Source organism: Phoca vitulina, unplaced genomic scaffold (assembly GCF_004348235.1).
Source record: "Phoca vitulina isolate PV1807 unplaced genomic scaffold, GSC_HSeal_1.0 scaffold10, whole genome shotgun sequence".
NCBI lineage: Eukaryota > Metazoa > Chordata > Mammalia > Carnivora > Phocidae > Phoca > Phoca vitulina.
In genome coordinates, this window is record NW_022589713.1 from 45,231,934 (window position 1) to 45,259,610 (window position 27,677).

The 27,677-nt window shown below is 41.6% G+C and overlaps 1 protein-coding gene across 1 annotated transcript in view; it reads left to right on the forward strand.

Moving 5' to 3' along the window:
* The window catches only part of SCN11A (sodium voltage-gated channel alpha subunit 11), a 91,316-nt gene that overhangs the window by 24,535 nt on the left and 39,104 nt on the right, over positions 1-27,677 (forward strand). The window contains exons 8-17 of the mRNA XM_032408973.1: positions 2,253-2,426; positions 3,169-3,232; positions 7,761-7,902; positions 8,426-8,623; positions 9,449-9,622; positions 14,066-14,195; positions 15,242-15,480; positions 19,107-19,292; positions 21,315-21,683; positions 23,396-23,785. Coding sequence (XP_032264864.1) covers positions 2,253-2,426; positions 3,169-3,232; positions 7,761-7,902; positions 8,426-8,623; positions 9,449-9,622; positions 14,066-14,195; positions 15,242-15,480; positions 19,107-19,292; positions 21,315-21,683; positions 23,396-23,785 — 2,066 coding nt within the window. The remainder of the gene's footprint in view (positions 1-2,252; positions 2,427-3,168; positions 3,233-7,760; positions 7,903-8,425; positions 8,624-9,448; positions 9,623-14,065; positions 14,196-15,241; positions 15,481-19,106; positions 19,293-21,314; positions 21,684-23,395; positions 23,786-27,677) is intronic.

The window sequence follows — 27,677 nt, forward strand, 5'->3', positions numbered from 1 at the left end:
AAATCATGAGCCTATAGATGATACTTGGAGCCATGAAATCTGATGAAATCACCAAGAGAGTGAGCCTAGATGAAAAATAGAAGAGGGCCAAGGACTGAGTCCCAGGGCACTACCTTAAAGGTGAAGGGAGAAGGGGAGAAACCAGCAAAGGGGATGAGCAGGAGCCACCAGAAAGTAAGAGGGAAAGGTGGATCCTGGAAGCTATGTAAGGAAGGTGTTCTATGAATCAGGATGAAGCTAAGGATGGGTTGTGAATATGAACCAGAGTTTATAAAAAATGAGGTTATTATGGCATACCCTTCTCCTCTCCTTCCTTTTTCCTTTACATTAAAAAATCTTTACTAAAAGATATTCCCTCTCTGGAGTCCTTCACTCCCCCCTTCTTCTTCCCTTCCCTTCTAATCTCTTCTATCAATGCTTAGCTCCACTACCAAAACTCTAGGCAATTTGGATCCTTTCAAACAGAGGCAGTGGGTTATTTTTTGAAACCTCAGAAAAAAAACTACATAGTGATAAACTGGCAGCCAAGGACACTTCATGTAGAATTTGTCCCTCTCCTCCTTTCCTTCCTCTTTTGCAAGGTGGACCTTGGTTTTCCAGGTAAATTTAGGGCCTTTTTGCCTTGTGTTTCCAACGGGTAATATATACATCAGGCAGTCACTTAGCAGCTGTAGTGTTTCCTTCTTCATCTCTAAGCAGGTGAACATAGTCTCCATTTTGACCCATGAAACTCATGAGATCCTTGGATACTTTTTGGAAGTAAGGATGTGAGGTAGGACCATTTAAGGGACTTTGTAAAAATTATTCAGGAATCAGAGCCATCTTTCATCCAGATGCTCTTGCTTTGGAGAAGACTCAAGCATGCTGTTATAGATGAGAGTCCAGTGTAGATGAGGTTGAAGCATCTGCTTGTTTGGCTGCAGCTGGGGTTACAGTGAATGTCCCAGCTTGTCCTGAAGCCTCCTCCTTATGTGGCATCACACTGTGGAAGGGTCATTTGCTGCATGGCCTCCCATTAAGTGTTGCTTTCTGTTCTCAAGTCTACCAGTCATGGTTTACACCAATTAGTTGAAACGTTGCCACTTTGTGCCATCTCACACATTGTAAGTCATGTCTGGTTGTTTATCTCTCCAGCTGTGCTGAGAGCAGAGCCCGGACTCAGTGGTGTACTGGAGCTGACTTGTTCTGGCTCCTCAGCAGCAGATTGTGCATGTCCTTTTCCAGCTCTGCATCCAGGGATGTCATGTAGTTTCGCTTGAAACCAGCAGGGTGAGAGGGCTCTCTGGAGGGAGAAAAGGGATCTACACTACATAATTCAGCAAAGAAGTCTGTAAATGCTATAGATAGGACTTGCTCTGCACACACACTCCTCCCCCACACAGAAAGCTGATTTTTTTTTTAAGACTTATTTATTTTAGAGAGAGAGAAAGAGCAGGGGTGGGGAGGAGCAGAGGGAGAGAGAGAGAGAATCCCAAGCAGACTCCGTGCTGAGTACAGAGCCCGACACGTGGCTTGATCTCATGACCCTCAGATCATGACCTGAGCAGAAATCAAGAGTCAGAGGCTTAACTGACTGCACCACCCCGGCACCCTCAGAAAGCTGATTTTAAACATTTACCATTGTACCACAAGGTTATGTCTTTCTTATTTTGTATCTTGGCAGCCTAGCAGTGTGCCATGGACACAGTAGGAGCTTAGTAAATATTTCTTGAATTTTTTTAAAAAACCTATTATAAGTAGTAATCTGAGTTTTTTTTCCCTAGAATATTCTCATTATCTGGGTCCAGACAAAGCTCCTCCTTCTAGCTCCCTGCCCCCCAATTTAGCACTGTCTCATGGCACCTTGCATACCTTGTAGTGGGTCTGTCTCCTCTAGGGTGGCCTCATTTTGGCCTTGGTGCTGCATGAAATCCTCAGCTGTGAGGTGTCTGTACAACTGTAATCAAGTTGTCTGTATGGGATGTTTCTACTCAAAGTCTTCTCACTAATTCTTCAGAGCAGCCCTGTGCAGACACAGGGCAGGATGAAGAGGCTGAACTCTAGACTGCTGGACTACTCAATGCCATACAACTTCTCAGGCAGAGTTAGAACCAGAATTCATGGCATCAGAATCCTAGGCCAGGCCAGTTTCTGATTCTAGCCTGCAGCCGGGCGATATTTGAGGCCTTGGCTGTTCCCTTCCTGACCCTTGCCCTTGTCTGCTGTGTGTGCGAGTGGGGGCTTCTCCCCACACCAGTCCTTCTCCTCCCCAGGTCTGAAGGTCATTGTTGGGGCCTTGCTGCGCTCTGTGAAGAAGCTTGTTGACGTGATGATCCTGACTCTCTTTTGCCTCAGCATCTTCGCCCTGGTAGGTCAGCAGCTCTTCATGGGAAGTCTGAACCAGAGATGTCTCCATAATGACTGTAGGAATATCGATAACCCTGATGGTAAATATTGCACCTTTCACATCTTGGTCTGTGCATGGTTAACTTTTATTGTCATCACTCATAGTATCTATAGATCTGCATTACAGAGTCTCTTAGGAGCAAGGATGACTTCATCCATCCAGAGTTCTCATGCAGACAGATGCATTCTTAGAGCACTGCCTCGTTCTTTGGGTTTCCATGGAGAAGGCAAAGCCTGCAGCCACATCCACACAAGTGGTGTCAGCTCCTATCTCTTCCCCTATGGATCTGCCTGATTCTTTGTCATGTTTTGCAGAAGTCTTCAGAATGCCTGCATTTGTCCAGCAACTTCCCAGCCCTCCTCCTTGGGTATTTTCTCCAATGATATCACTTCTTTTCCTGTTGCATCCTCTCCACACTGAAGTCAACCCTACAGCAATTTCACGTGTCCGGGATCTCATGTGGCTAAGCCCTCTCCATGACTGTCTTGGGCTGAGTCTGTGTCCAACTTCCCCCAGGGCATGGCCTCTGGTGCAGTTCTACGCACTAAGGGGCCTCAGGGGCATGGTGGTGTCGCTGCTTGCTCCTCCTCCTCCTTCTTCCTTTCCCTCCTTTTCTCTTACTCCTTCCTGAGGGGTTAGGCTCTGGTTCCTCTCTGGCCATCCACTTTGATCATTTCAGAGGATTCCAAACCATTCGTTTCAAGCAAATCTGGCATATTTCCTATTGTCTTTCCTTTCAGGTTTGTTTTTTAAATCTGAATTTATGATTCTTTCCTTCTCAGACAATTGCTTTGAAAAGAAAAATTCCTCTGAATTCAGAATGTGTGGCATCTGGATGGGTAACAGGTAAGAGGTTCATATCTCCATTTTTCTCCCAAGCACAGTACCAGTGGACCTTTTGGGGTAATGTGGCAAACAGTACTGATTATTTCATGTGTCTAGGCAAGTTTAGACATGCATTATTAAGTTATTAATAATTCATTATTATAATTATTAATAATAAAATTAATTCATTAATTTAAAAATTAATAGTAAAATTATACACTTAATTATAATTAATATTATAATAATTATTTCCAAGTGTTTAGAGTAGCTTTCTCCAAGTCATGTTGAATTTATAGCTGAAGAAACCTACTGAAAATGTGATATTTTGACTTTGTGAAATGGGTATTCAGGACTTTCAAAGGGTAGGGAGAACATTATGACTGAGAGCCCCGTGGAGTCCTTATTTCCTGTCCGGTGGCATGGACCTGATGCAAGACTATCTGAACATCTTCCTCTGTTTGCTCATGTGTTGATCACCACTGCCTCTAATTTCATATACAGTTGTATCTGTGTTCATACACATTCACCCTAGAGGCTCATAGCTCTCTGGCCCTTTAGGGATACCCTTCTTTCTTCCAGAGTATCAGTGCTCTCTGTGGTGAGAAATTCAATTCAGGATGATTTAATTAGTGTATTTCAAATTAAGATAATATGCTAGTCACTCTGATAAAATAGGCTAAATTTGTTCCTCAATAACAAATATGTATCAAAGGCTAATAGCATACTAAATTCTGTGGTAGCCCCAAAGAATGCAAATATGAGCTAGAGATCACTTTCCTCTTGAATCTGGCATCTCACAGGAAGGAGAGAAAGTGTGTTTGACTCCTTGAAAGTGTGATGAGTGTTTTAAAAGAGACATGTAGGTACTGAGAGAAATTGAACAGAGGGTCTAACCCTGTCTGTAAAATGAGGGAAGTGTCCTCTAATGCCACCTGGGTGGTCATAGGTTCAGATTCAGTCAAACTCACAAGACATCATAGACTTTATTCTAATAAAAGGTTTACTGAGTTCTCTAAAATGATCTGCAACAGGACACACTGCATCCACAGTGCTTTCATTTAATGAGGGGACCAACAGCTGTCACATACAGTGCTTCCTTTACCCCACACAGGGTAAGTACAGTTACTGTAGGCAAAATCCAAGGTGGGGTCAGCCACTTGGACACATAGACACAGTAGCCTTGGCTTCTAACTGGTCCTTATCGTGTCCTCATCTCTCTAAGCTTGTGTACCAATCATAGCTCTCTAGTCTAGGTGTAGTCTCAAAGCTCAGGAGTTTTATAGAAGACCAACTCCTAGTACATGACCTTCCCCATTGATCATAACACAGTAGTTTCCAAGGAGATGGCAGGTCTAAGGTCACCTTCATAGGCAGCTCTCTGTCTGTCCAGGGCCCAGGCCTGGTTTTCAGCCTTTACTTGCTGCCTCCTTCCCTGAGAACCAACTGACTGGTGACCACAATATGGATCTAAAGCATGAGTAGGAGGTTCTGGTAGGTGAGGATATAAAGTGAACAATTTCAGTCCATAGAATAGTAAGGGGGGAGGCTTTGGGCCTGAGGGCATGAGCTCAGGGGCAGTAAGAAGCCCAGCAGCTTATTAAGCAGAGGCAGGAGACTAGAACTAACACTGCAAGACCTGGTAGCCCATCAGTGCCAAGGATTTTTACATTGATCACAAAGGAAACAAGACCTGAGCAGATTAGTTGTTTGTAAAAGTCACTACAGCTGCTATGTGGAGAATGGATGCATAGAGCAGATGAGGCAGCCACTTAGAAGACTAGGTTGATACAGATGAAAGTCACGAAGCAATGCAGTGGAGATGATGAGAAATGGATGGATGAATTCCAAAGACATTTAGGAGACAGAAAGAACAAGATAGTGACTTGAAGAAGGGGGTTGGCATGTACACTGTGCACGAGTGTATGTGTGGGAGGGTGGTGGATGTGTTGAGGGGAGAAAACTGTTAGAGGTGTTTCTCTTGCTTCTGGGGTGAGTGACTGGTGAAGTTTTTGCCAAGATGGGACCACTGGAGGAGAGACTTAATTACCTGTATATGTTGACAGGAAGGCATATCTAGACAGGGGGATATTGGACAAAACAAGCTAATATCTTGAATGGTGACCAAGAAGTAAGATAAATCAAGTATGTTAGGTTCAGCCCCAATAGGTTCCTGGAAAATAAGGGTGCTGGGACTTCACAGGGTTTCACTGAGGTCTGGTGGGGAAGAGGGCACAATGGATGTCTTCCTTCTGAGTCACCCTAACGCAAAGCCTACCACTCACTGAGTCCTACTCTGCCCACCAAGCAAACTCCCAATCAACTTGTCAGGACCTCTGATTAAATGCGACTGAACAGCCCAGGCTCACCAGATAGCTGAAGAAAGTCTTTGGCATAAAAGGGGCCGAGATAAAGAAACAGGAAAAATGAACATTGTCATAGTTCAGGCAGCTATACAAAATACTGTAGACTGGGTGACTTATAAACAACAGAAACTTATTTCTCACAGTTCCGGAGGCTGGATATACAATATCAGGGCACCAGCTTGGTTGGGTTCTAATGAGGGCCCTCTTTTTGGCTGTAGGTGGCAGTCTTCTCTGTTGTGTCCTCCCATGGCAGAAAGGAAGCTCTCTGGGGTCTCTTTTATGAGGGTGCGAATCCCATTATGAGGGCTCCACCCTCCCACCCTAATCACCACCCACAGGCCCCACCTCCCAACAGCATCACATTGGAGATTAGGACTGCAACTCAAAAATTTCAGGAGGACCCAAACATTCAGGCCATAAGAACCGTGGACAAAGCAACAGTTCAGAGAGAACAAAAAAGGACTTTTAAAACTTTAAATAGGGTCCTCAGTGAATTAAGAGAGATATTATATGCCTAAAAACAAAAATAGCTCATTATGAAAAAGGAATAGTCACTAAGCAAGAAAGATTTTTTTTTTTTTTTTTTAGTAACATGATTACAAAATATCAGTAATAGAATTAAAAGGTCAAGTAGAGGAAATAGTCCAGAGAGTAGCAACGAAAGACAGAGACAGAGAATATGAGAATAAATATCAAACCAGAAGTTCCAACTTTTGACTAAATAGAAATTCCTGAAACAGGGCACAGAAAAAACAAAAGGGAGAAAATTAGCAATGCCACAATACAGAGAATTTTCCTGAGCTTAAGGATGCAAGTCCCTCAGCATCCCACAAGGTGCCCAACACAATGAGTGAAGAAGGTCCATGCCAAGTGCATTATTGTGGACTTTCGGGGAAAAGATTCTAAAACCAAAGAGAAAAAGGTCACCCACAAAGGAACAAAAATCAAAATGGCATCAGAATTCTCAACAGCCACACAGGATAATAACTGCACAGTGCCTTCATATTTCTAAGGAAAAATTATTTTCAAATCAGATTTCTACTTCTGGCCAAACAATCAATCAGCTGTGAAGGTAGAATAAAGATATACTCACATATGCAAAGATCACCCAGTCTTCTTAAGAAGCCACTTGAGATTTGTTCCAGAAAAATGAGAAAGTAAAACTTGGAAAAAGCAACACACAAGAGCCAAGGAAAAAATGTATCCAACCCCAGAGAGCCATTGACACAGGCCACAGTATTTTTTGAAAAGAGGGATATAAGTAGTGATAAGTGGGATGGGATGTTGAGGAGCTAACTCTCATCTTAGCAGGAACTTAATCAGCAAGGACTAAAATTGGTATATATCAGCATAAATGTTATCTTTAAAGATATGGACATAAAAGAGTTGAAAGTTGTTGACTTGGCAGTGTGTAAATGATAATTAAAGAATGATGGAATGGTTTTCATTACAAGCCTCTTGGTGCCACATGATTTTTAAACCACATGCATGTATTACTTTGATCAAAATAGTGTATTTATTAAAAAATGAAGAAAGTATCTACCCTTAGTATTATCTGATAGATGCACTTAATGATGTGTGCTTTGGTGATGTGGGCAAAGACCTATGTGCAAGAGATCTACTGTTTGTAAAGTAAGACCCAAATGGTAATGAGAACAAAAGACTGTTAACAACTGAAACCCTAAATCTTCACCGCTAGCAGAGCAATTAAATAAATCATAGAACTGTAAGACTTGAAAAGAAATATTTCCTTGTATAGCTTGTGTGGAAAGACCTCCAAGCTATATTGTTCCATGAAAAAAACAAGGCGCAAGAGAATAGTCAAAGAACAATCCCATATATGTATTGTAAAAGATGTGTACTGGTGCATATGTGCTTCTCTTGCCCTTTATTACCACTAATTGTTCACTGTATCACTGCACTTAATTTTTAATGAAAAACTGCTGATATGAGCTTACTAATCAATCCATCTGAAAAGAGTCAGTGAGTGCCCTCAGTAAGGGATAAGCTGGAAGGCTTGGCAGGTGGGGCATGGCCCCTCTATAAATAGTCTGCACCCAGGACTTTCCCTTATGAGCCTGTGGCTCTCAGAAGAGCTGGTGCCTTGGCTGGGATGGGTGGGGGGTGGGAGGGAAGCTGGCCTGCAGGGAACGTAATTCCTCCTCTGTTCCGTTGTTTCCATCTAGTGCCTGTTCTGAAAATTTTCAGTGCACACACACCAAAAGGAATCCTGACTATAATTATACCAATTTTGACAACTTTGGCTGGTCTTTTCTTGCCATGTTTCGGCTTATGACCCAAGATTCCTGGGAGAAGCTTTATCAACAGGTTATCTAATTATTCTCTCTCGTTCTCCTTCCCCCTCTCTCCTTCCACCCTCCCCCCTCCACTCTTTCCTACCTCTCTATCACTCATCTTTCTGTCATTTATTCATAACTTATCATCTACCCTCCTCCTTTGTCATCTGTTTATCATCCTCAATAGTTGGACTGTTAAATTCTACCTTAGATATTCTGTTAGAAACATACAAAACATCTCCTCTTCCTAGAAACGTTAGCCCTCTCCGGATTCCACCACCAGCGCTTCAGTTTTCATGAAGCATTCCTTTCTCTCCTGCCTTTTAAATTCTAAAATGCAACTACCCTTGAGAAAGTCATAACAAAGTACCATGTCTTAAGTGGGAATATAAGGATGGCATCTGCTCACTGATGGGCATCAAGAGTCCCTGGGTGATGGGAGGCTATAGACGAGGAGGAGGACTGATTGCTACTGTATCATGTCTGCTTGAGGTGACGGTCCCCCCTCTGTAGAAAAAGGTTTTAGAGGCAAGTGTGTGCTCTGTCCTTTGCAGACCTTGCGTGCCTCAGGGCTCTACTCAGTTTTCTTCTTTGTGGTGGTCATCTTCCTGGGCTCTTTCTACCTGATTAACTTAACCCTGGCTGTTGTCACCATGGCTTATGAGGAACAGAACAGAAATGTAGCTGCTGAGACAGAGGCCAAGGAGAAGTTGTTCCAGGAAGCCCAGCGGCTGCTGAAGGAGGAGAAGGAGGTAAGGGCACGCAGTGTCAGATAGTGGGGTCTGCTTGGGTGAGGATGTACTGCAGAGGCCATGAGACCTGGTCTCAGAGCTTTCTCTACTGGTGCTTTTCTGGGAACTGAAGCCCTGTGAACACTGGCTCTGCTGCTGTCTCTCACTATGAAGTCCAGGCACAGAGCTCTTAAGAACCAGGAACCCTAGATTTTCTGAAATCCGGGCCTTCTAGGACAGACCCCAGACTGCTGGCTAGAGGATAAAATGTACATATATATAAACTAAGGCTCTGCTCCAGGATTTCTTATGGGAATCTGGAGATGTATGTGTTCAGGGCCTTTGCTTGGCAGGGTTTGGGAAAGCAGTAATGGTGTTCTACCATTAAAGACAATAGCTGAGATCACCTCTCCCTTCTTGAAATTCCTGCCCATTCTCATTGTTTCCTTGGTATCATTTTCCCATTCTAAGATTTCAGGAACATGTTCTTTCTCATCCTCCACAGAGATTTGTCAGTGGGGAGCCCATCCTGCTTAATACCTGCATCATCAGGCACAAATATTTATTGAGTGCCTAGCACATACTGGACTCTGTGCTCAGAGTTAGTGATAGAGATATGAAAGAGTTAACTTGCCTTTGAGGCTGCAATTTCTGTGGGTAAACAAACAGGATATGTGCCTCTGATAAATAATAACAAAGCTAGTGTATTCCAAGTACATGATGAACAATCTAAATGGTATGATGCTTCCAGAAGAGAGGAGAGAACACTTGCGAAGTTTGGGTCATTTGCAGCATTTTATGGGGAGGTATAATCTGTTTATTAATTGCTTTTGTTCACTTTCTAAGGCTCTGGTTGCCATGGGAATTGACAGAAGTTCACTTAATTCCCTTGAAGCATCATCTTTTTCCCCAAAGAAGAGAAAGCTTTTTGGTAAAAGGAAAAGAAAGTCCTTTTTTTTGAGAGACTCTGGGAAAGACCAGCCTCCAGGATCAGATTCTGATGAAGATTCCACAAAAAAGGCAAGTCTTGGCCCAGAAATTAATGATACTATAGTACTTTTAGGGGAACAGGTCAAGTTGTCAGTCTAATTGAAAGGATTCATTCATTCATTTACTCATTTATCCATTTATCCATTTGTGCCTACTTCCCCACATCCATGTATCTAGTCAATGACCCATTTATTTACAAGCATCTATTTGAGGTGTTGACCATGTTTACTATCTGCTTGGCACTGGGGTAGCTACTGGGGATACATGAGATGTATGAAACAGACAACTAATGATGAAGACACACTGACAAGGAGGCAGTTACTGTTCAATGTGATTACTGACATGATGATCGCTATGGGAGAGCAGAGGAGAGGCAGTGTCTTAGTGGGGGTTCCCTCCAAAGGAAACACGGAGACATTAGAGCACAAGTAGATTATTCAGGAAGTGATCCCAGGAAGCACCAAGAGGAGAGGGAAGAATGGGTACATGGAAGAGCAGGTGGCCAATTAAGGTTCATTATCAAGCCTGTGACCACTGAAGGTGGTTGGAGTTTAATCTCCATGGAGTGAGGGCACTAGAGTATTTATACACCAACTTTGGTCCATCATTGGTTCCAGACTGCTGGGTTCCGGACATAATCATTTTCATGGGTTTTTGACTTGGCATGCATTAGGGAAGAGGGTGATCAAGTCACCAGGGAAAGCCTCAGGTAGGACCCAGGGACATACAGATTCAGCCAACAGTAGCATCTGCTTCAGACAACCAACCCAGACTTGTGGGAGTGGGAAAAGAGCCATGGATTGGAAGCAGTGTCTGTGCCGAGAGGATGAATTAATGTTTCATCCTTTGGTAAAAAGTGAATGGAGTACCACAGGTAGAGGGAACAGCACATACAAAGGCCTGGAGGCAAAGGAGAGCAGGAGAACATGATCCAGTGGAACACTTGGGAGTGTGGGTGCACACGCACATGTGTGTATGTGATGAAGCTGGAGGGTGGGTGGTGAGAAACTATAGCAGTAAGATGGGGTCATCACAAAAGGCCTTGAAGCCAGCTCAGGGGTTCACCCTTTACTCAGAGAGCAAGGGCCAAGCAGTTTTGAAAGGTTTTAAGCAAAAGAGTGACAACCAGATTGACAGTTTTGAAATCCTAGATGCATTGAAGAGACGGGACGGGAGTAGGACAGAATTGGAGGCAACCAGTTAAGAAGCTGTGGCAGTTTCTTTCCCTGTCCATTTTTGCCATTCTAACTGGTGTAAGATGGTATCTCAGTGTGGTTTTTTTTTTTTTTTTCCCCAAGTCATACATTTTATTTATACATATGATATAGACCTCATAATATGTTATTACATCTTTGCTTTAAATGGTCAATTAACATTTAAAAAATTCAAAATTGAGAAAAATAACTTTAATATTTATCAGTTCTGGAGCTCTTTATTCCTTTCTGTAGACCCAAGTTCTTATCCAGCATTATTTAACTTCAGCATAAAGAGGTTGTTTTTTTTTTTTTTAAATTTTTTTATTGTTGTGTTAATCCCCATACATTACATCATTAGTTTTAGATATAGTGTTCCATGATTCAGTGTGGTTTTGATTTGGATTTCCCTGATGGCTAAGGATGATGAACATTTTTTCATGTGTCTGTTAGCCATTTGTATATCTTCTTCAGAGAAGTGTCTTTTCATATCTTCTGCCCACTTTTTGCCTTGATTATTTGTTTTTTGGGTGTGAGAGACTATGGACTCTGAGAAACAAACAGGGTTTTAGAGGGGAGGGGGGAGGGGGTATTGGTTAGCCCGGTGATGGGTATTAAGGAGGGCACGTACTGCATGGAGCACTGAGTGTTATACGAAAACAATGGATCGTGGATCACCACATCAAAAACCAATGATGTATTGTATGGTGACTAACATAACATAATAAAATTAAAAATAAATAAATAAATAAAAGAAATATTCTGGAAAAAAAAAGAATTTCTCAAACTCAATACCCAAAATCATCATCATCATCATCATCATCATCATCATCATCATCATCATCCAATCAAGAAATGGGCAGAAGACATGAACAGACATTTCTCCAAAAAAGACATGCAAATGACTAACGTTTAACATCACTAGCCATCATGGAAATTCAAATCAAAACCACAATGAGATACCACCTCACACCAGTCAGAATGGCTAAAATTAACAAATCAGGAAATGACAGATGTTGGCGAGGATGTGGAGAAAGAGGAACCCTCTTTACACTGTTGGTGGGAATGCAAGCTGGTACAGCCACTCTGGAAAACAGTATTTAGGTTCCTCAAGATGTTAAAAATAGAACTACCCTACTACCCAACAATTGCACTACTGGGAATTTACCCCAAAGACACAGATGTAGTGAAAAGAAGGGGCACCTGCACCCCAATGTTCATAGCAGCAATGTCCACAATATCCAAACTGTGGAAGGAGCCGAGATGCCCTTCAACAGATGAATGGATAAAGAAGATGTGGTCCATATATACAATGGAATACTACTCAGCCATCAGAAGGGATAAATACCTACAATTTGCATTGACATGGATGGAACTGGAGGGGATTATGCTAAGTGAAATAAGTCAATCAGAGAAAGGCAGTTATCATATGGTTTCATCATATGTGGAACATAAGGAATAGCATGGAGGACCATAGCGGAAGGGAAGGAAAACTGAATGGGAAGAAATCAGAGAGGGAGACAAACCATGAGAGACTTCAGGAACCAAACTGAGGGTTACAGAAGGGAGGGGGCTGGGGGGATGGGGTAACTGGGTGATGGGTATTAAGGAGGGCACATGTGATGAGCACTGGGTGTTATATGCAAATAATGAATTGTTGAACACTACATCAAAAACTAAAGATGTACTATATATTGGCTAAATGAACATAATTAAATAAATAAATATGCTTTCTACATGAAAACCAAAAAAAAAAAAAAAAAAAAAAGAAGCTGTGGCAGTAATCCAAGAGGCGACAGGGGCTTAAACTGTGGTTAGGGCAGGAGGATGAAGAGAGAATAACAGGGTGCAGTGATCTCCAGAAGATAAGATTCAGCAGTCGACTAGATGTACAGGGTGGGGAAGATGCCCGGTTGATGGCTTGGGTAGCCAACTTGATAGAGGGCAGTTTACTGAGACAGGAAAGGAACATGTCCTGTGGGTGGGGAAGAAGGAAAGTTCAGTTTTGAACGTGGCAAGTTTGAAATGCCTGTGGGGCATCCTAGCAGGGATATTGAGTAGGCCATAGGATATGCAGAAATGAAGCTATGGGGAGATGTGCGGTAGGAAAAAAGCCCCCCCTTTTTTTTAATCAGTGAGGTGGGGTATGTTCAAACATGTTTTAATTGTGGAGAGAAACTTCAAAGGAGAGGAAAATGTTGAAGATACAGACCATGGAATAATGGCTAGAGCCACTTTCCTGAGATGGAAGGAAGAGGTGAAGTGGTCAGAAGGGGGCTGTGCACACCTGAGGGTGGGGTGGGGAAAGGGGGTCTGGGAGTCTTTGCAGAAGTAGGTGGACAAACCTCATTCACTGCTGTGAGCAGCTCTCTGATGGAATGACAGGGACAGATCTCTTGGTTTAGAGACTTCTTTAATGTCAGGTGATAGCATATTGAAGAGACTGCAAGTATTTTTTAATATTTTGAGGGTTTTTCCTCATTTCACAAAACAATAGACCAAGAACAGACAGCTAATAAGAAGTCTTTTCCCTAAACCGAAAGAGAACTAGCTATAGAAAGACTATAGATTGCCTTTAAAATAGCTTATCACAAGGGATAGTGCCCTCTGGGGCCCTGGTTGGTCAGAACTTTGGGGAAATAAGTCATTATGGGTAGTTTTCTAGGTATCTGGAGATTTATGTCTTTTCACCTCCAGAGACTGTAGAATTGGAGGTAAAGTGGAGTCAAGCTCCTGGGCACAGCCTGAAGGAGTGCTTGAGATTTAGTATATAGAAGTTGTTGTATGTATTTTGGCTGTTCTTTTTAAGTTACTGACTGTTTTTAAATCAATTTAGGCAGCCATTCAGGGCACTTCACCATCTGGCCCCAATCCACCCTTCTAAATGTATCCCCCACTTCTGCCACTCAAAAACATTGTTTCTAAATTCAATTTTTTATTGCTTTTGTACCCTGAACTGTTGCTCATTCGTTTTTATAAAATTTTGCTTGCTCTTTGTTGACAATGAATAAATCACAGAGAAAGAAAATTTTCTGTAGCTGGGACCCTGGAAATGTGCATGCATAAGAAATATGAATGGTCAAACTATATTGCACTTATCTACTAAATATGAAATACAAAAACTGAACCTTCAGTGTGCCATGAAATGGGAGTGAGTGGACCTATATAAGATATGAAGTGTCTTTGAGGCATGTGGCATTGAAACAAAGTAGCTTGTGAAGTTTTGAGGAGAGGCAGCCTCTTTGCTTTGAAGGTCTGTCATGCCTGCCTTCTCTTACAGCCACACATCCTAGAGCAAACCAAACGACTATCCCAGAATCTGTCAGTGGATTACTTCGATGAGCACAGGGACCCCTTCCAAAGACAGAGGGCCCTGAGCGCTGTCAGCATCCTCACCATCACCGTGCAGGGTAAGCTCTGCCTCCCAGCCCCAGGGAGAGCCGAACTGCAGTGATGTCCCTCCATTCTCCTCTCCTCCCCCAGAAGCCCTCTGAAGCCCCCTGTATTTCTTGCAGAGTCACTTCTTGTGCCTCATTGGAGCATGTGAGCTAAGTGACTCGGAAGAAGTGGGCCCACCCTGAGTTGGCCCTTGGGTAGTGGTGCGAACTGGCTAGCCTTGTGATGGGACTTGGGACCAAGAGTACAGACAGGACCTCCCAATCAGGCCAGGCAGTCACATGAGGTTGCAGTGACAATGATAGTGACCAAAGAAGAGAAGACACAGAAGTTTCCAGTAGTTGACAGTTGTATTTGAGGTTAGAGTTAGGAATCTGGCATGGACGATGGAAGATCTATGTAGATAGGCTGGAACCATCTGATGGACCTTATTAACAGCAGGTAACCAGGACCCAACTAAGGGTTTGGGTTCAAAGGCAGGACTCAAGTCCTTACAAGGGTGGGGTCAGATTGATCCTTAACACTTTTGAGCCTGTTGTATCAACTCATTTGGCTGGCATGAGTCCCTGAAATGGTGCCAGGGAAATCAGGGGTCCAGCAGCCTTATGGCCTGAACTCAACCAGCTGGAGAGGACATTTTCTTTCAATGCATGTAGATGCCCCTGCCTGAATACCTCTCCTTCCCTTGAGCCCTGGTAGCTCTATGTGCCTCTGTTACAGCTGTCACCATGGTCTGCCTTGAATGAACATAACTTGAGCTTATATTTCTCTCTCTCATGGGTTCACATCCAGTATTGGCTTCCATATCTGTATCGCTAGCCATGCAGCCCAGCTCCCAGATGCTAACTACAAGTATAAAGACTAGATGTACATGGCTATACCACATGGAAGTTGCATATGGGAAACCTTTCCAGCTACACCCATCAGTGCCCTTCTTGGCTGATCAGGTTGTTCATAGGAGACCCTAGGGAAGTGGGAGGAAGGAATGCACTCAGGCCAATAGCAGTCAGATGGATTCAGAGCTAACTACTCACTGCTCTTTCACATTCTCCTTCTCCAGAACAAGAAAAATCACAGGAGCCTTGCCTCCCATGTGGGGGAAACCTGGCATCCAAATACCTCGTGTGGAACTGTAGCCCCCAATGGGTGTGCATTAAGAAGGCCCTGAGAACCGTGATGACTGACCCATTTACTGAGCTGGCCATCACCATCTGTATCATCGTCAACACTATCTTCTTGGCCATGGATCATTACAACATGCGCCGGAGTTTTGATTCTATGTTGCATATAGGGAATTTGGTAACTTTAGGCTTTTTAAAATATAAAAATATTTCAAACTGTGAATTATAATTCTTTCAAAGTCTAAACATGTTGTGAATGGCCTAACCTAGCCTAGGTCTTTGGTCCCATTAAGTAGAGTTGAGGGAGAAGATGACTGTTAGGATTTTGTTTTTACCCAGTTCAGTAATTTTCCATGGGCCCTGTGTGGGCTCTCTGGTATGCTAAGGCATCTCTTTAGTCATCCAGTGGGAAGCAGGAAGCCAGCAGACATCTTAAAAGTTCAGCCATTTGGGATGATCAAGAAAACGTTAACCATATCCAGAGACCCTGGTAATGTGTCCCATGGTCCCTGGTGATATGGATGACATCATTTGTCACAAAATAATGTGACTGCTATTACTAGCTGTTATTCCCCCTGGAAAGATGGGTCAGGGCCTGGCAGCTGTGGCAGGCGTACTTTCCCAGGAGGAGTTGTGCAGAGCTTATGGAGTGGTAGTGGGGCCTCCAGACTTCAGCCTGCTTCAGTATGTTTCTCATTGGATGGATCTAGTCCCAGTTAAATTGGGAAAACTTAGATAGGAGAGCAGACTTCCCATGAGCTGTTCTATTTATTGTTCCTGGAGAAGGCATTTCCCCCCTCCAAGGATTAATTAGTCTCCCAAATATCAGAAATAACAAAAAATTACCCACTGAATGTTCTACCCTAATTAGCCAATGAGTTAATCTTACCAGAATATCTAACCATTTATTCTTAAAGTTTTATTTTATTTTTCCAACTTAAGAAGCAATACATGCTTTTTTTAATTTTAAAAATAAGGAAAAGTACAAATAAGGGAAATGCAAAGAAGAACTCATTTCCTATGGTCCTATTAGCAAAGATGATCATTTTTAGCATTGCAGAGGATCTCTAGTCAATGTATATGCATGTATTTTTTAACTAATTATTTTACACTGATCAGAATCCACTATACTTATTGAATCAGAAACTGGTTCACAGAGCTGCTTCTATGCATCAGGTTGAGGTTACCCTCAGTTCCATGTCCCTCTCAGGAGGTACAGGGATACAGCGGGACCACAGTGCAAGGCCAGAGTGGTTCTCCTTACAGACAGTTTGCATTTAAGTTTCTTTCCCCAAACTGCCCTTGGGAAGAAGTGCTCTGTAGGTGTGTGTGGATCAGATTATATTTCATGCTGCATGATGAACCTAACACACATGGTACCTTCTAACAGGCTGGTATCTTCTGGGCTCCAGGCCATGGTATTCAGCTGTCTCCTGATGATGTATCCCAGAAATGGGTTGACAGTGTTGTTTCCCTTGAAGACAGAAAGCTGTGCCTGCAGGTTCCTGCCTCAGCAGAGTCAGCAGACCCATCTTTCAGCACCTCCTGGTAGATGGAGTTATTAGATAAGTTCCAGAGAATACCCAAAGAACCCAGAGTCATGCTCCTAGGCAGGGCTTCCCAGTTTGCAAAAGTGGTCTGTCCGTCCCTTCATTTGCTGATCCAGCAGTGGGAAATGACAAAAGCCACCCTCTCAGATTTCCCACTGACTAGTTGTTCTGGGTGTTGAGGTGAAGCTGCATTTTGCAGTCAGAAGCTGGATAATTAAGTGACATTCTTCTTCACTCTCCCCAGAAGTGGTACAGAAGGAGGCACAGGGACATTGTTGGTGTCTGAGTTCACAGGCAGCAGCTGTACCCCAGCCCCTGAAAACTGATGAGAAACAGGCAGAACTGGCCTTGTAGCCTGTGCTTCCATTCCATGTACCCCATTCCCTAAACACACAATACCTTGGGACGCCTGGGTGGCTCAGTTGGTTAAGCGGCTGCCTTCGGCTCAGGTCGTGATCCCAGAGTCCTGGGATAGAGCCCCACATGGGGCTCCCTGCTCAGTGGGGAGTCTGCTTCTCCGTCTCACTCTGCCCCTCCTCCAGCTCATTCTCTCTCTCTCTCAAATAAATAAGTAAAATCTTTAAAAAAATAAATTAACACATAATACAAAGGTGGTAGCCACCTCATCTACTGTACCCCCATAGCAGTGGTGGAGGGAGGCTTTGGAGCCTTGAGTACCAAAGAACACATCTAAACCTGCCTCCTCTGACAGGTGGACCAGGATTCAACTGGCCTGTGCAGTTCTGTGGGACTGGACTTGGAAATGAACTCTCTAGGCTTTGGTATTGCTTGAATCAGGGGAGTACATTGAGCTCCCAAGAAGCCATGAATAGCGGTTGAATTGGATGGCAAACCAATGGTTCCAAGACATGTAGGGTTTTGCTGTAAGGCTAGACACCTAAGGCCTGAAGGAGACAGGAGGCGGAGGAGGAGCTCAAAAGGGGACAGGGATCAGTCCAGCACAATTAACTACAATAGGTAACACTGCGTGCTTTTAGGCACTGGTCGTGGCTCTGGGCAGAGGTAGATAGCAATATTTAAAGGGAAAAGACAGATACAAGCTTTGGGTTTTCTTTGCCACCTTGATTTCTTTTCTTTTTGTCTATCTTGGATTTGTCTTTGCCTATCCTTTTTTAACTTGTGTCACTTTATTTTAGGGATTTTTAAAATAAATAGTAAGTCATCAAATTATTTGTAAAAATGGATCATCTGTTACTTTTAATAAGGAGATTTTTTTTTTATTATGGAGATTTAAAAATCATTTCTGAGTTGTTTTTCTTTTCCAGAACTATAGAGGAGAGTCTTATTACTGACAACCTTTTTGTATTACCTTATTATTTTCATACTATTGTTTTCTCATATCTATTTAGTTGTGTCTGTGTCAGAATGTGCTATTTGCTATGAAGAAATGCTTTGTTTTATCTTCTACAAAGATGTAGATGATAGATTTAGTTTTGAATTTGGCTACCACTTATTCAACATTGTGCAATGTTTTTAAGCCTGTGTTTATCTAAGTTTTAAAAACAAAACCACTTATTTGTGCCCATGGAAATCACATAGTTTACCACTTTCTTAACTCTTGCCCTTCCCTTTAATTCTTTGGTATTTCGTTCTGGAATAATGAACCCTGCATTCTGTGGGTGAATTACAGGATTTAGGATTATATTCCAACTCACTAACCCTCCTTTCAACCATAACCAACCTAGGGTTTATCCCAAGATTTTCATCATGTAGGGTAAGCCTATATATTGAGTTGCTTAAAGATGTTTTCCTGTTCCTAGCAGTGTTTTTCAATTCTTTGCTCTGGGCCCCCTTTAAATGTTTTTTTTTTTTTTTTTCTGATCAAGGTGTTGAGATTGAGTGGTTAGGTGAACTCCTTCTGATTCTGCTTTATGGAGGATATTTATCGTCAGTTTTCAGAGCTGTTATATATCCTGCCCCTCCCCTCATTTGGGAATGTTTATTGGCATTTTAAAGGGAACTTAGAGGAAGAATTGCTTGACACTTTCTATCACTCTGCCCTCTATCAAGAAGCCAATTGTGCCTTGGGAAATAATATTTATTCTCCACCCTGATGTCTGTGAGCTTGGTAATACTGTAATGGGCACTATGATGGGGAGGGGGGAGAGCAGCAAAGTAAATAAAAATGCATTTTATTTCTTTGTAACCTCTGCAATTCCCTTGGACCATTCTTAGAAGTGTATCTTCAAGGAGGAGTAGCTTCCTTTCCTCATTCTTCCCTGTCTCACTGTAGGTTTTTGCTGGCATTTTCATGGCAGAAATGTGCCTAAAAATTATTGCACTTGATCCCTACAACTACTTTCGCCGAGGCTGGAACATTTTTGACAGCATTGTTGCTCTTCTGAGTTTTGCAGATGTGATGAACAGTACAGTTGCAGGGAGAAAAAAAAGCCTGCTGTTTTTCCGTCCCTTAAGAGTGGTAAGGCACTTACTGTTTTATTTTACTGAATACCTTAGCTGTCAGGATTGACAAGAGTCTTGACTGAGTTCAGTGGCTATTTTGCATCAAACTTTAATTCATCTTACCTTAATCTGAGAATCAAAACTGCACTCCTCCTCCCACCCAGGTTTTGCATACTCTTGGGAGTCCCAGGAGGTCTCCTCCCAGCTGAACCCCTGCCTCCCCCATCCCAAGATGACCCCTTAGGCAACCTGACTCAACATGGTATCTTCTGGTGTCAGGATTCTTCTCCTTGCTTAGTGTAGCCCCCTCCCATGATCTCTTCCCCACCACTCACCCCTGAGCTCTGAGCCAGGCACCCTCACATCTGGGCTTGCCAAGGGGGTGAAGACTGCAGAGTCCAGGAGGGGCCCGGGCACTGCTGGCAGGTGCTGTCTCAATAGGTTCCTCCTCACTGCTTCCAGTGCCGCATTCCTGTCCTGTCGTCTTTGCCCTCCACCCACTGACCATGGAGGCATTCTGGTGACCTTTGCAGAGGCACTTGAGAGGATCTGACCTGAAGGAGCACTCAAAGACGAGGAAAGTACTATCTTCAAGGAGTTTGCCATCTAGAGATGAGACAAGACAGGGCCAGAAATGAGGCAAAGTAGAGTGTGTGACAAACCCCATGAGAGGTATAGATAGAAAGCTACAGAGAAACCACATCCGACAGGGGGATTGGGAAGCCATAAAAGATGACCTTTGGTGTCCTTTCAGAGATTTACTTTTTCTTTTGGCAGGGATAAGATTTCTAAGACTACAGAGTAAAACATTTGTTTCAGTTACCTAAACATACATTTTATACTTGGGATATGTTAGGCAATCACGCTGCTCAAAGTCAGACATTATTACGTTGCTCTCCTAAAGTTTCATTGGCGCTCAGGTGAGCAAAATTACATTTGCCTCATGATTGTTTAGGCTTCTTGCAGCCATGCTCTGAGGGGAGGAACTCTGTGGCCTTGTCTGTGTGTAACAGAACCGTGATTTCTCCCTGAGGTGCCCCAAGCTCACTTCTGAGGACACAGTGCCGTTCCTTCTCTTGGGCCATAAGTCTTACTGACCTGCAGTATTTCCCCCAAAGAGTTGATACTTAACACCATTGTACTTTGGAGTGAAACCATTGGTTTACGCTGGAAGCTAATATAAGAAATAACCTATGAAACTAGTTGTTGTGCTGTCTCACATAGGGTCTGTAAAATTCCATGGAAAAAACTTCTTTTTGAAGAAAGTATGTGTGTGTGTTTTGAGTAGCTGATTGCTTTTTCTCTCCTGGGTATAAAACACTATATTCCTCTTATCATTGTTAGAAAGTTCAGATTCAAACTTGTGACCTGAATTATATAATGCAGGAGTTAGCAATTTTTTTCTATAAAAGGTCAGATGATAAATATTTGCAGTCTTACAAGCTGTATGGTCTCTGTTGAAATCACTTAACTCTGCTGTTGTAGCACGGAAGTAGCCATAGACATTTGAGAACAAATGGGTGTGGCTGTGTTCCAATAGAACTTTATTTACGGATGCAAAAATTTGAACTTCATACAATTTTCACGTGTGATGAAATACCCTTCTTTCGATTATTTTTCAACCATTTAAAAATGTAAAACATTCTTACACCTCAGGACATACAAAAACAGGCAATGGGCTGGATTTGGCCCTTGGGCCATAGTTTTTTGACCCTTGGTATATTATATAGGATTCCAAAACATTCACTTTATGCAATAAACATGTATGCTTAATTCCATCATCATGATTCCAAAGTCTTTATCATTTAACAAAAATTAGAACAAAATATTTCCATTTTTAAAACAAAAAAGTAGATATAGTTATTATCATGGGCCAGGGAGTTGATGACTATGTTTAGGATGGATTTGACTTTGAAAAGATTTTTGAAAATCATAAATGCTGTGGTTTGGGAGCATGTCATTTACTATATAGCTGAGCAGATGGAATTTGTCTTTAACTGGTTTTTCTTCCACTTTTGCTTATTGTCTGTTTTTACAGCTGAGAGTCTTCAAGTTAGCCAAATCCTGGCCAACTTTAAACACACTGATAAAAATAATTGGCCACTCCGTTGGAGCCCTGGGAAACCTGACCGTGGTCCTGGCTATTGTGGTCTTTATTTTCTCAGTGGTTGGCATGCAGGTCTTTGGCTCTAAATTCAATTCTATAAAGAGCAATAAAACATCCTGTGGCCCTACAGCCCCATGTTTACGACGGTGGCACATGGGGGATTTCTACCATTCCTTTCTGGTGGTATTCCGCATCCTCTGTGGGGAATGGATTGAAAACATGTGGGAATGTATGCAAGAAACAAATCAAGCACTGTGCATTGTCGTCTTTCTGTCAATCATGGTGATAGGAAAACTTGTGGTGAGTGTCTTAGATTTTTTTTTAAATATATGGACTGCACAAATGTATTAGCTTCTTTTGCAACACTTCACTGGTAATTATTATTCTAAATATAATATACATTTAATGTTTTATGATATTAAAAATCTGCATTTGAATTTGACTTGAGGAAATTATAAAAAGCATGAAACAAAACATCCTTGTCACATAGTGCTCATATTAACTGATGACCCAATATCTATTTTATACCAGGTGATTATTCTAAGATAATTGTATTCTCTTTGTTGGTGAATGGTTGAGGTAGGGGTTTGTGACTTAATTTGGTCAGTAAGTTGTAAAGGGGCATCTAGTGAGAAGGTTTCTTGTTCTTAAAAGAGAAAAGAAGGGATGAGCTAAAAAAAAATGGTCCTTTTATTTTCTCTGGGCCTTTTTATGACCATGATTCCTGGTAGAACTGCAAACATTATGCAAGCATGAGAAGAACTAGCCTAAGACAAAGCCAGCACTGAGGAAGGTAGAGGAAAAAGGGGGAACAGACCAATCTTCATGTCATAATTGGTCCTTCTGTTTTATTTTCAAACTTCTTAAGTTACATTTTCTTATTGTGTAAGTTGCTTTGAGTCTGTCACTTGCAGCTGGAAACATAGATATTATTAGCTAATTGGGTACCCAGTAAGGGTATGAAAAGACAGAAGACACACAGGATACCTGAGCACAAGGTCTTAAGAATCAAGTTGGGGCTATCGTGCAAATATACTGAACCATCCACATGCACACAATGGCTTTATCCTATGTGCCTGATCAGCAATGTTAGATAGATAGTAAGTGGTACAAAAGTTCAGAAGAGCAGAATATAACCAATGGGAGTGGGAAGAAAATGTTAACAAAGGATGCGTGGAAGATACAGTACTTGAGAAGGGCACTAAAGAGGCAAGGAGGACTTGGCAAACAGAGGAAAGCTTGAGCAGAGGTCCACAGCTGGAATTCTTGTGGTGAAGCTGTGGGAGAGTGACTAGACCCATTCACACTCATAAGACACTCCTCTCCGAAGCTGTATATTTTTGAGCTGGTGACAGCCACAAACAAAGGAGTTTGAAGAGATGAAGATGATGAATTGGAGGGTGTGTAAATGTAAGCAAAAAAACCCAAGTAGGAAGCTGATGAGATGATCTGAATTTAAAGTGATCCATGCTTCAACAGAAGAGCTGCAGATTCTATCCAAACCCCTCCAGTTCAGCTCCAATATTTTGTTGTGGTTCGGGCAATAGCACCTAAAGAGCCTGCACAAAGCACATCATCTCTCAAACTGTGCCAAGAGGGGAGGACTCCATGGCAGTATTAGACATCAGACCCATATCCCATTCCAGCAAAGCCAAGCTCACTATTCAACTGATCCTCAAGGAATACACACTTTTTATTTTGCCAGTGGTCACACAGTTCTGCTTTACCCTGGCCAGAGTTTACAACATGTGTTGCTTGTATGTAGACAAACTGGTCTTGGCTCTTGGCACTCTTTCACTTCAGTTTTTCTTTCATCTTATCTTGCTGCCTTCCTCGATCTTGTCTCCTTTTATTCATTTTATAAATGAACTTTCTGAGGAGACCGAAGGACATAGTATCTCATGTGACTTAGTTTTGGGTCTTGGGGAAAATTTGTTCTGGAAACCTACTGTATCTTTCCCTCTGCTAAACTTTCCATTCTCCTTGTGTGTTCCCCCTCCACCCCACCCCAGGTACTCAACCTCTTCATTGCCTTGCTGCTCAATTCCTTTAGCAATGAGGAGAGAGATGGAAACCTGGATGGAGAGTCCAAAAAAACCAAAGTCCAGTTAGCCCTGGATCGGTTCCGCCGGGCTTTTTGCTTTGTAATACATACTCTTCAGCATTTTTGTCACAAGTGGTGCAGGAGTCAAAACTTACCAAGGCAAAAAGGGGTGACAGGAGGCCCTGCTGCCAAAAGCAAAGACATCATTCCACTGGTCACAGAGATGAAAAAGGGCCCAGAGATGAGGGAGCAGCATGACCAGACTTGGTTGGCCCCACTTGCAGAGGAAGAGGATGGTTTTGAATCTCCTGGTGAAAATAATGCACAGCGTGTCACACAACCTGAGGCTGCAAAACAGGTATGAAGGTTCATACATAGACATGGAGGTCATACGAAGCTAGAGCTACCACGAGATACTGGCTGCCTGCCCTGTTCTGAGCACCACGCAGGGAAAATAAGGGTATAAAATGTGGAGGCTGCCCTTCAGAACTCACGTGCATCTCCCAGTGCTGGTTCTAATCATGGTCCTGCACATATGGAGGTGGGAGAGGCAGAGGAGTTCAGAGGGGAGCGAGATCAGAGTGGGCTGGGGCAACAGGGGAATCAAGTGACTTTGAGCCCTAGAAGAAGTATAAAGTTTAGACTAGCTGAAAGGCGAGGAAAGTGAACGGAGCAGCACAGAAAAGGAGACAGTGATGGGAACAAACTCAGCTCTGAAGGGACCAGTGGATGAGGAGTGGTGGGAGGTGAGGGCTGTCAGGGAGTGGTGGTGTGATAGACACCCCAAATTAACAACTACAGACTTCATTCTGTCTGTATACTCCTGCGTTTTCTACAATGGTTGTAACATATTGCATTCCCCCAGCAATAATTTTAATCATTCTAATGGGTTTGTGGTGGTGCCTTGTTGTGGTTTCAAGTTTTATTTCACTGATAAATAATGATGTTGCCTAATGTATCTTCCTTGGTCCATTGCCCATTTTTATTGAGAGATTTCTTATGATTGAGGTGTAAGAGTTTACTACATATTTTGATACATGTCCTTTGGTATGTGCACTGCACATATTTTCTAACTGTGGCTTATCTTTTACTTTCTTAATGGTATCTTAACGAGCAGAACTTTTTAATTTTGGTGAAGTATAATTTATCAGTATTATTCCTATGGTTCATGTGTTTTGTTTCCATTCTAAGAAATCTTTGTATAATCCAAAACTGCAAAGGTTTTCTCTGAGAATTTTATAGGTTTACCTCTCAGGATCAAGTCCATGATCCATTTCAATTTAATTCAATGAGTTGTGTCATTTTTTCCCTTGTATATATAGCTAAGTGATTCTAGTATTATATATTGAAAAGACTGTTCTTATGCCACTGAATCAACTTGATATCTTTGTCAGAATCAAATTAGCTATATCTATATCTATCTATATTATTTATCTATATCTATCATCTATATCTATCTATCTATCATCTTTCTATCATCTATCTATCTATCGGGACTTTTTCTGGATTCTTAATTCTCTTTCATTGATCTGTATATCTATTTTATACCAATACCACACTGTCTTGATTACTGTAGCTTTATAATAAGTTTTGAAAGCATGTTGTATAATTTTGTTCTTTATCAAACTTGTTTTGGCTATTTTAGGCCCTTTACATTTCTTTATGCATTTTAGAATCAGTGTGTTCCTTTCCATAAAAAAGATTGTTAGGATTTTGTTTCATGTTGCACTGACAATTTTGTAAATAATTGGTATCTTCACAACATTGAGTCTTCTGATTCATAAACACGTATTTTTCTCCACCTATTTAGATCTTCTTTAATTTTTCTTAGCAGTGTTTTGTAGTTTTCAGTGTATAAATGTTGACATATTTGGTTACATTTATCCCTAAGAAGTTAATATTTTTATGGTATTGTAAATGTAATTTTTAAATTTTCAGTTTCCAAATGTTCATTATTAGTACATAGAAATGAATGGGCTTTTGTATTTTGACTTTGTATCCTGCAATGTTGGTAAACCGACTTATTAATTCCAATAGCTTTTTTGTAGATTCCTTAGAATTTTCTACACACGTAATTATTTCATCTGTAAATAAAAACAGCTTTTTTTTTTTAATTTGTATGGGTTTTTTTTTTTTCTTACATTGGTTAGGACCTTTCATATAATGTTGAATAGGAATCATGAGAGTGTATTCCTTGCCTTGCTCTTTATCTTAGGAGGAAACATAAAACCTTTCCCCATTAAGTAAGAACTTAGTTGAGGAAGTTCCCTTTATTCCCAGTTTGCTAGGAAGTTTCTTTTTCTTTTTTTTTATAATTTTTTTTAATAATTTTTTTTTTAAGATTATATTATTTGACAGAGAGAGACACAGCGAGAGAGGGAACACAAGCAGGGGGAATGGGAGAGGGAGAAGCAGGCTTCCCATGGAGCAGGGAGCCCGATGTGGGACTCCATCGACTGAGCCACCCAGGCACCCCAGGACATTTTATTTTTCTTCTAAATTATGAATATATATTGATTTTTCTGAAATGCATCTCCTAAATTTATTGGGATAATCATATCATTTATTTTGAATGTTAAATCACTTATGCATTCCTCGGATTATCCCTATTTGGTCATGGTATATTATCCTTTTATGTATATTTGGATCCAACTTGCTAATATTTCATTAAAGATTTCGCACCCCTAGGTTTTTCCCTATAATGTGTCTGCCTTGTTTTGGTATCAGGTTAATATGGGCCTCATTAAATGAGTGGAGCATTCCTCCTCTTCTATTTCTATTTTTTTATCCCTAGCTTTATGAGATATAATTGACATATAACATTGTATAAGTTTAAGGTATACAACACGTTGATTTGATATTTTTATATATTACAATATGATTACCACCATAGCATTAGCTAACACCTCCAGCATGTCACATAATTATTTCTTCATTGTGGTAAGAATATTTAAGGTTTACTCTCTTAGCAACTTTCAACTATATAACACAGTATTATTAGCTATATCACAATGCTGTACATTATATCCTATGAATTTACTCTTCTTACTGAAAGTTTGTACTTTTTGACCAACATCTCCCTACTCCCCCCCCCCCCCAGCCCCTGTTAACTACCATTCTACTCTCTGTCCCTGCAAATTTGGCTTTTTCAGATTTCACACATAAGTGTATCACACTGTATTTGTCTTTCTCTGACTTGTTTCACTTGACCACAATGTCCTCAGGGTCCATCCAAATATTATCAATTATAATTGACCTAAAATATTGTATGGAAAATTCTCAGTAATTATTGTTTCAAATATTTGTTCAGTTCTTTTTTCTCTTCTCCTTCTGGTATTCCAGGTCTTGAGTATTCTATTCTGTTTCTTTTTATTCATACTTTTTTCTCTTTGTTTTCAATTTTGGAGGTTTCTATTGAGATAGCCTCAAGCAGAGATTCTTTCCTGTCTACTAATAAGCCCATCAATGGCATTCTTCATTTCTGTTACAATGTGTTAGATCTCTAGCATTTTTTTGTCCTTTCTTAGAATTTCTATCTCTCTGCTCACATTGCCTTTGTGTTCTCACATGCTGTCTACTTTATCCATTAGAGCCATGAATTTTTTTTTTTTTTAAGATTTTATTTATTTATTTGACACAGAGAGAGAGACACAGCGAGAGAGGGAATACAAGCGGGGGATTGGGAGAGGGAGAAGCAGTCTTCCTGCAGAGCAGGGAGCCCGATGCGGGGCTCAGTCACAGGACCCTGGATCATGACCTGAGCCGAAGGCAGATGCTTAACAACTGAGCCACCCAGGCGCCCCAGAGCCATGAGTATTTTAATCATAGTTATTTTAAATTCCTGGTCTGACATTTTTAACAACTTTTATCGTATTCAATGTGGTTCTGACGCTTGCTCTGTCTCTTCAAACTATATTTTTTGCCTTTTAGTATGCCTTCTAATTTTTTCTTTAGAGTCAGACATGATGTACCGGGTAGATGGAAATGCTCTAAATAGGTCTTTATTAATGCATTGGTGAGGTGTGAGGGGAATGAGAAGCCCTGTGGTCCTATGAGTAGGTCTCAGGTTTTTAGTGAGCCTGTGCTTCTGGAGTGTGAACAGTGCTTGTCAGTATGGCTAGTGTGAACTGGAGTTGGAGATCTGCCTCCCTCCAGGTAGAAATCTAGAGCTGGCTAGAATTGGGTATTTCCCACCCCACAGGTCAGTCAGGTCCTGATAAAACCCCACCAGGTTAGGCTCTGGTTAATTA